At 34.5% G+C, this 10,256-nt stretch overlaps 1 protein-coding gene across 1 annotated transcript in view; it reads left to right on the top strand.

Annotated features, from left to right (window-relative positions):
• Positions 1-1,162: 1,162 nt before the first annotated feature.
• Positions 1,163-10,256, top strand: part of Sesn (Sestrin) — a 273,577-nt gene continuing 264,483 nt past the window's right edge. The window contains exons 1-2 of the mRNA XM_076416340.1: positions 1,163-1,397; positions 6,515-7,257. Coding sequence (XP_076272455.1) covers positions 6,682-7,257 — 576 coding nt within the window. The 5' untranslated portion in view covers positions 1,163-1,397; positions 6,515-6,681. The remainder of the gene's footprint in view (positions 1,398-6,514; positions 7,258-10,256) is intronic.

Below are 10,256 nucleotides of genomic sequence, written 5' to 3'. Positions count from 1 at the left end.
CATTAATTATTTTATTTTTAATTTTCTTTTGAATTCCCCTTGTCTCAATTTGCAGAATGGTTCTTTCCATTTTCTTATTACAACGACCGCTCAACCATCCTTATTTTCTTATCACCATTCCTTGATATACAAATACAGAACTACCAATCTAGATGTTTGTTGTGTACGAACCCCAAATTTGATTTTTTCTAATTCTCTCCCTTTTATACTTCATTGAAGATATCCCTATAAAATATATTTGGTCTGTAATTTATAGTGTGGAGTAGAATATCACAATAAATATCGATATATATCAAATCGATATGTTTTAAAAATATCAGTATATTTCGAAGATATTTTAATCCAACCACCAAATACCAAAGTTCAATTGAATAGAATATAAATATGGATATTATGCTTTGGTCTGTTGTCATTTTTTGTCAGTTTATTGTCCTACCATACCTTGTCTGTTTGTATCCTCTATTTGTACGTATTTTTCTCGACTTTTTTAACAGCCTTGAACGTTTTTCATGATGTAGATTTTCAGTATTTTCCAGTCTGTTAGCGATTTTGTTTCCCATATCCTTACTGCTAGCCGATTTCTACGCCTACTTTTAGAATATTAGTATGTTTGAATCTATGTAAAATCTAACCAGAATCTACCAACAAGAGAAAAAACGCCAAAAGCTAACATATTAAACGACAAATCCTTTCAAAAAAGATTTCTATAAGCGTTCTATATTTATTTCTATTTGATTTTTACCAGAAACCAATTTAACGATATAGTTGGAAATATTTTTGACGAATAGTGGCCCCTATACCGTTGGTGCGAGTATACAATTCCCAATTCGCTTCCCAAGTCATCGCTCGTGCTTGCGCAACTTGCCCGTGTTGCCGGATGTATCATAAATTCGGCGTCCTTAAAATAATGTTTTCTTGTCCCCCATTTCGCACTGCCGATACAGGGAATTGATGTAATTTTTTCGAAATAAATATAAAACCCTCTGCGTAAATGAAGCTTCATGTAATTATTTGATTGAAGCGACGAAAAAATCATCGACTGTAGTTAAAAATACGAAGTTTTCGGAATTTGCAACGCGACCGACGCGCTACTTTCTCCCGGCCGGCTCGGCAACCGACGGCAACGCCGCGATCAGCTGGGCTCGGATCAAGCCAGCCGCTCTATTGACGTTAAAAAATAGTTGTATGCCGGCTAGTCTTTTGTTTCGTGGTTCGTTTTTCTGTCGGAAAGGCTGGATTGTGGCGGATTTTCGCGCGTTCCGATCGGAAAATGTGCCGCTGACCGTGTCGTGCCAGTGACCAACGGGAAAACGGCCGCGGGCCTCGAAGATACGGACGTTTCCTTTGTTCCGAGACGGCTCTCCGGCCGGAGTTTTGACGCTGCCCCCGTAGAACCGGTAAGTTTGATCAGCTGATGTCATAACGCTATTTATTTTTGCCGCACGGGCCCTTTCCCCCGGTCTGAAACGTCTTTTAACCGCGATTAAGACACTGTCATCCGTCCATCATCAAGCCAATAGCTAATTAGACCCATCCCGCGATGGGACACATCCATATACAGACTCCCACTTCGGTTACCGGCATTATTTAACCATTATGTCAGAGCGATTCGCCGAAAACTCGGCGTATCTCAACATCTGATCTGTCCTTGATACGTTCAATTGCTCGAAGGACCTTACGATGCCGCACACGATCGGACAGGCCATCATCGTACTTAACATGTTGGCAGAATTTAATGGACATGACGACAACGAATAGCGCAAAACCAACCGGTAACGAGGAGGTATCGAATAAAGTGGTTTAATTTAATTAGTGCATTAATCAAACGTGCATGTACCTGGGTGCAACTAATTCGTTGTTGTTTGATAAGTTTTGAAGTGTATTTTAAAATATTCTTTAGCGCGAATGAAGATACAGCGGTAAGAATTGAGATAAAATAATATACATGACAGACACATAATTTGCTTAATCACTCATAACTATATCAAGTATGAAATAAGCCCGATATAATGGGACATACTAAATTGAAAGGGTTTATGTTATTAATTCTTTATTATGTCATTGATCCATCCACAAAAGTAGTGTCACTTTTAGCGCAATAACTCACAAATTTATGAGTAAAATAGCATGAGTTTTTTTCAGCTTTCTTTTGAAGGTTAGTACTAACTGAAAAAGCGATGATTGCAATATAACTAGCGTCATCTACATGACTTTTTAGCCCATGTATTATATGCTACAGTATACTAATATGAAAGGCTATTGTTAATTTCTTAATATTCATTAATATTAATATAATAATTAATTTTGAATAGTAATATCCTAATTGGATTTGGTTTATATACTGGAAAATACTGGATTTCTTAAACCCAAAAATTGATTTCAAGTAGTTCTTATGTTCGATCGGAATGAAATAGATCTATTGGAATATACCAAAACAAAAGGGTTATATTATTAGACAATTAAGATTAGACACTAACATTATTATTATTATCATTATCAAACATTAAGATTAGATAATAATTAATTTTGAATAGTAATATTTTAAATTGGGTTCAAATTTGGTTTGTATATTCAAATATACTAAAGATAATGTTCGTAACCCGTTATTGTTTAATAAGTTTTAAAATATATTTTAAAATATTGTTTAGCGTATATCGAGGTACCGTAAAAAGAATAGAGATATAAAAATATACATGACAGACACATATATGCTTAATCATAAATTATATTCGTTGGATAATAATATGCCAAACATGCAATATCACTGATATAATGGAATACTAAAATAAAAGGGTTAGATTATAAAATATATTACTAGTATAATTTCATTTAAGTATGACACTAATATTTAAACAATAATTTTATTTAATTTTTTATCTTAACCATTTAGAAAATATTGATTATGAATAATGATAAAACCAATTGCAATTGGAATGCATTTAAAAAAGTTATAGTGGAAAATATGTTTTCTAAACAAGCTTTTAATACATAAAATAAAATGAAATGAAATACTAAAACGGCTAATTCCTAAAATATATTTTCATATACCATTATATTTTCCAATTTAATATTTCATTTGGAATACAAGTTTGTTAGAGGCAGTTCACAGGATTTTAACCATTCACTTGACCAAAGGATGTACTAATTTAGTCTGTAATTTGAATTCAAAGTATTGCCTACCCTAGACTTTCTCTCTGTGCTTCTACACTCTGATTGATCAAGAGAAATTATTGTCAGAGGGAACACAATCGGGAGGATACGGCGCCTTTTCTTTTTTCTTAAAGGATCTACTAGTATTCGAAATCTATTATAGCTTCAATAAATAAAAAAAATACCATTCAAGGTAAACTGAAAATGTTTCAACACATTTCAATGTATAATAAAAATAACTACAACGTTTATTAATCGTTTTACAAAACATTCCAAGCTTTATGGGAATTAAAACAATACCTTTTTTTATGTTCATAAAACCTTTTGCCTTATATATGTATGAAACAATAATTTTTTACCAAACAATTTACAAAAATAACATTAATTTTTAATAGCTTATGCTGCACAAAATATATCAACAAAAAGGTATATTACAGATCATTTTTGTTTAATAGGAGATAGCCTATCGATGTATTTCTCACTTAATTATAGAACATCATGGAATAGTCGTTAGAAATTTATTAGAAACTCTAGACGTATCATAATATAATAATATTAAAATTATTTTATAATTATTGAAGTTCAAACTCCTAAGAATGATATTATACTGGTCATGAAAATGTAATTTTCGTCAATAGAAAATTATTTTTTTACCTGCCATTTTCTGTGTGCGTGTAGTAGTTGAAGATTCTTCCTGCTTTCCATTACTTTTTGGGTAACGTTTGACTGATCTGACATCAGCATTGTGTGTATATCCATTTTCTCCGTTACCTAAACAATTTCCCATTTTTAAGACATTATCACAGGTGCAATCCTATAGTTGTAAATCTTGATTGTATAAACATAATATTTTCATATTTTATGTCAAGTTCAGTTTAACGTATTATTCCCATATAAGTTTGACTAATATCTAATGTCATTTCTAAATATTTGACACTGTGTTCGTTTGGAATAGTAGCACCATTTCATTTCAACACTGGTAGGTTTTTAGTTATTTATTGGTGAAATTAACGTGAATCGATTCTAGTTAGTTGAGTTTTATTCTTCATGGGTCCAATATATTATTTTATCGTTAGCTGCTTAAAGTTGTTTTTTAAGATGCTTAATGGTTCATGTCCACTGTTGCTAGAGTGCTACGTTATCTGTAAATGTAGCTGGTTTTAGTCTTATTCACGTATATCACTACTATATATACATAAACTCTCAGATATAGTAAACAATTAACGAAAATTTTAGCAAGAATTGGTAAAATTTCTATTTTAAAAATGTCTTAGTTATTAGTGATCTAATATTTAGAAAATTCGTCCAAAATATTAGTGAAACATTTGTTACTATAATGTTATAATTTATCTGCTTTATATATGTGATATACCTAATGAGACTTCTTGCTTATAATAATAACGAGGCAACCACTTCGAACTGGACCAAGATGTTGTAAACCAATAACCATGAATTGTATCATCTCATATGGTAACAAATACAAGTATCTTGTAACGAATATTGATGGAAAACTTTGAATATCGTTTCGAAATAACGATGATGATTTGGCAACAAACCTATCATCGATCCATTTTCGCACTTTTCCAGCATTTCGAAATCGTGTGCCAGCAATGCCATGCCTAATCAAAAAGCAATATATCCTTTGAATACGTTGGGCAGAAGTTCCAATGGTAAGTGATACACTCTATCCTTCACAATTCTTGTCACATGGGGCCGAGCGTTGTCATATAAAAGGATGACTTGCGTCTGTTGGTTGCTATTGCTGGTGTTTTTTTTTGCAACGTGTTGCTCATCTTTTTTAATTGGCGTCGATAGACATCTTCTGTAATAGTTTCGTTCAGTTTTAGCTGCTCCTAATGCATCATATGCATAACAATATTTTTTGATCATGAATATTCCGCTTCGATGTCGATGCGGATGGTTTTTGTGGTCTAAAGCATGGCTTTTTGCGCTTGTGATTGTGGTAGTATTTGTTTACTTTTCATCGCACATTGCATTAAACGTCCGGAAATAGTTGATTCTGTAACCTCTGTAACCGATAGTAGTTTTTTGATAGTTTGAGCCGATGGTTTTCGTTCGTTTAATCTTGTAATTTTTTGGTCATCCAGGCCAAATATCTTGTGTTGAGCTGTTGTGAAAACACTTTGTACTTTTTTCAGCAAGGACTATTAACAATATATTTATAAAAAGGAAACTAAATTTTTAGAACTATTATTTTTTTCCTTTTTAAATCTATTTATTTCATTGTTACTAGTCGTTGCCGACTAACCTACAATTTGTCTTTATGATAACTTAAATCTAGGTATATAACTAGGAGGACCCATCGGCCGAATCTTGAAGTCTCCGGTGTAATAATGTTTATGTATTAACAATATTGTTTTTCTATTAAATGGACACTACACTACGCTCCAGAAGATCAATGGTTTGATTCTTTTGAGTCTGTGTCCTGTTCTGGTGTTATCCAATAGTTGTATTACTTCGATATTGACATGAGAATGGGGTATGTTCTCATGTCTTCTTGCAATCATCTTAATTTCCTAGGTGGCAGTCGGTATCTGAAATATTTTAACTCCAGTTTTTTCCTTCCAGCGAAGTTTTGCGTCAATGTTTATTTCAAGATGTTGTTGCTATATGGAATGATAATATTACTTATTGTTATTGGTGCTTGTGCGATCTGATTATACGCGAACTGTACATGCACAGATTTATTTTAGTTAATGTTTATTTTCCAAGTCTGGATTCAATTATTTATATTGTTACTTGGTCCGAATACACTTCCTACTGTCGTACTCTTGCTTTAGCTTCTTTATGGTAGAGTGCGCTTCCTCGTGTTTGACTCTAAATATTCTGGCTGTCATGTAAGATTTTAATAGTTACATACATACATTTTTATTTTCATAGGCTTTTTCAATTACATTCGTTACCCAAATGATTTGAGGTATTACGTTTTTTCTCTCTATAATAAGTTTTATCCTTTTCAACAGGAGTTTTTCAAATACCTTAGATATTGTTGGTAAGAGTGAGATAAGTCTATAAGCTTTTATTTTTGAGATTTTGATATTTTCATGATAATTTCGGCCATCTTCCAAATGTTTGAGATATTTTTAGTCGAGATGCTGCATAGATCATGTTGGTAAGTTTTATAATTGCCTTGCCTGGTAGTTTTTGCAGCAATTGTCCTGTTATTAAGTCATAACCTGTCGATGTCTCTGGATTAATGTCAACCTTGATAATTTTGGTTACTTATTTCGGCGTAACTAGTTGAATTGTTGAATTTCCACGTTCTAAGTTCGGAAAATTGCACTCAATATCACTTTCGTTTGGTTTGAATTTCTCCTTCTAACACATATTTCTCTTGTTTCAGGTTAAATATCCGGAATCAACGGCAAGAATAGAAGCAGACAACATCTCAGTATTAAATAAAAAAGTATTAAAACATACCAAAGACTACGCTATTAAAAAATAATCATTTAGTACAAAGCAACAACCAGGAAACAACAGGAACACAACACACACAAACAAAATTCAAACATGTTCACGTCACAGAAGAGGTCGGCGCCCAACAGCGATCCCTCCTCCTCCTCCGCTCACCATCACCAGGACGCGCCCGGCGACGAGATACCCGTCATCGACGAGGTGATGCTCGACCTGAACCGGTTCTACTCCACCAACGACATGGAGATCCACGAGCTCGCGCTGGACGTCGTGTCCAAGATGGTGGAGAGCTGGATGGACCCGAGTTATTTCCTGGGCGACCAGGTGTGCCGGTGCAAGGACGATATACTGGAGAGTTGGTGGGGCGTGAAAGTGGACGATGAGGGCGGCTCCTCCTCCTCCGAGCAGGACCACGCTGGCTCGGAGAAGAAAAAATCGGACTGCAAACGGTCGAACGGGGATGGGAACGCGTCCGCGGGATCGGTGACGTTCGAGAAGAGGCCCAGGTGCAACACGGGCGACGAGACGGTGACGAAGAGTGCGATCAAGAGATCGCCGGTTCAGTATTTCGACCTGGTGGCCCTCCACCTGCCGATCATCTTGAGGTTGTGCTGGGCCTGTCCGTTCAGCCACGTGAGGGAGAAGTGTCGGAGGATTATGGAGGTGGTGCAGGTGAGTTTGATGGTTTAGTCTTGCATGATCTCGTGTCCGTTAACGTTTCTTATCGAGAAGAAACTTGATTTTGCCGGTTTGCTCAGATATATTTTTTACAGCTATATTTTTTTGTTGCCTTAACTTGTCTGTGCCAATAATTAAGGGGATATTCTAGGAAGTAAAAAAATCGATTTTCTATGTTTTTGGTGATCTTATTCACTGAATCAGTGAATGAAGGTAAGATGAAATAAAACAGTGATAGTTAGATGATCTGACCGTTGTTTATAAACATTATATATTTTTTATTAATCTCTTAGAACTTCAACAATCTGCCCCTGGGCAATAGGTATTTTTTATGGTTTCCATTATGTAATATAACTGTACTGACATGTAGAAGATCGCTTCAGTAAGTGATCTGCTGTACAAACTTATAATCTAAATGTTATTCTAGAGACTATTCTAACTCATTCTAGAAATTACTATATCTCACTATATGTATCTTTTAATCGGTTCGTATCGTAGATTGCTTTTGAGCCTACGCACTTCACTGTCATCGTGCACATTTAACTGTTTGGCGACTGCATTGGGATACACTAATAGTCTTTCAGAGTACTTCGCACTAATACTTAGAATCACACCCATTATGGGCTCTAAGGGGATGTCGCGCTGAATCAGTTTGTTGGACACGTAATATGGGGCACCGACGATGACTCGCAACACTTTATTGTGGAACCTTTGGAGGGTATCTATATTAGATTTGTAAGTAGTACCCCACAGTTCAATATCATAGGTCCAAATGCGCCTAAGTATTGACTTATATTGTAAAACCTTGTTACCTAAGAATAATTTAGAATTACGTCAGCCAACATCAGCCAACACATTTGGTTTAGTTTAAGCCCAAGTTGTTTGCGCTTTGTCACTAACAGTTCATTTGAAAAGTCCCCGGCCGGACCCATATATGGAGCTACTAGAATTAAATCCAAATGTTTTTTATTTAGCCCTAACCCTCAAAAGATGCGTGTATAAATTTGAGAGCTGTCGGATCATTGGTTTGTGAATTATAGCATTTTGAGTAAGGCAACTTTTGTTATTGTGAAAAAATTAATAAAAAGGAACTTCGCGTGTTAATAAAATATTGCTTTTTGAAGGGCAAAAATAAAGTTGAAGCAAAAACTTGGTTTGATGCCGAGTTTCCGGACACTGCCCCAGGAAAATCAACCATCGAGGGTTGGTATGCTAAGTTTAGACGTGGTGAAATGAGCACCGAAGACGGTGAATGCAAACGGTGGACGTCCAAAATAGGTTGTTACCGACGAAAACATTTAAAAAATCCACAAAATGATTTTGAATGACCGTAAATTGAAACTTAATGAAATAGTTAGTTTAATTCACTCTAAAGATATCAACTGAATGTGTACATCATATCATTCACGAATATTTGGGTATGAGAAAACTCTGTCCAAAGCGTGGGAAATCGCGACAGTCGACTGGCTGGCACAGGAAGGACCATCAACAGCGACTATTACATAACGTTATTGGACCGTTTGAAGGAAATCGCCGAAAAACAGCCGCATTTGAAGAAAAAGAAAGTGATGCTTCACCAAGATTCACCAATGCATCGTGTCACAAGTCAGTAAAAACGATGGCAAAAATCCATTAATTGGGCTTCGAATTGCTTCCTCATCCACCGTATTCTGCAGATCTGGCCCACAGCGACTATTTCCTGTTCTTAGAACTCAAAACAATGCTGGTTGGAAAGAAATTTTCGTCGAATGAAGTGGTGATCGCCGAAACTGAGGCCTATTTTGAAGCAAAGGACAAATCGTACCACAAAAATGGTATCGAAAAGTTGGAGGGTCGCTATAATCAGTGTATCACCCTTGAAAGGAATTATATTGAATAAAAAAAACTAATTTTGCCAAAAATAAATGTGTTTTACTATGGTAGAACGGAGACTTTTCAATTGACCTGTTATAATGTTAAAATACATTATATTTGATAACATTTTTGTTCAATTATTTGATTTATATTAGAATTTTGTTGTATGTCAAAGCCAAACTGAACTAAAATTCCGAGTTAAGTTTAATTCAATATCCAATAATTAAACAATACACTAAACATCTTGATGACGTATCTACAAAAAAAATGTGAATAAATTATAGTTATCTGTCACTGTTTGGTAAGGTATATGTTAAATTTTTATATATCAATATTAGTCATTGGTCTCTAGTGGTTATTAATTTTGTTGTATGTGTAAACATGTGCTTTTGATAGAATAATTCTTTGATGATAGAATTCTTTGATGTTTTCAGTATCTCAGTTAAAAGTTTTTTTTGTATTATCCTAAGTTATTTAGTGAAGAAGAAAGGCATATTAATAAATTTTAGTAAATTTCAATCCCACTAATTGTCCTAAAATATTGATAATTATAATCGTGTTATGATAAATTATTTTTCAAAGAGTAACAATATCGTTAAACGTAAACTGATCATCGAAATATGAGCCTGTAGACAATGGAAACGTCATACATAATCAAACTAAATTGATATATTAATTATTTTGTTCACTTCCCTGTAATCTAATACACAGAATTCTCATTATTCACACGGAATCAGTGTATGCAACAATGCAACAAGATGTACTATATTGCATGATGTTTATATTATTCTATATATCCTCTTTATATCTTCCGACATCGCGAGCCATCGAATAAACAACATCTTCTTGACGCACACCTGCTCAGGAAGCTGCAGCTACTCGAACCGACCTTAAATAGATTTCTTAGATAGAAACCAGACATCCCAGGACCAAATTCCACCCATAGAGCATAATGGACGGTAATCACGATCAAAATTGGTGTGACGAAATCGAATTGAACCGTTTCCTCGGTTTAATTGTCGATATATATAGACGTTATAATATCTATTTAAATGTAACCGTGTTTATATGTTGTGTTATTAATCTCGATACAGTTTATAATATAAAAGTCTACGAACTAGATTAGAATTAAATGCTTT

Source organism: Rhynchophorus ferrugineus, unplaced genomic scaffold, assembly GCF_030347505.1.
Source record: "Rhynchophorus ferrugineus isolate W39M unplaced genomic scaffold, kcgeb_rfMv2 rfM10, whole genome shotgun sequence".
Classification (NCBI taxonomy): Eukaryota; Metazoa; Arthropoda; class Insecta; order Coleoptera; family Curculionidae; genus Rhynchophorus; species Rhynchophorus ferrugineus.
This window is presented reverse-complemented; position numbering and strand designations above follow the sequence as displayed.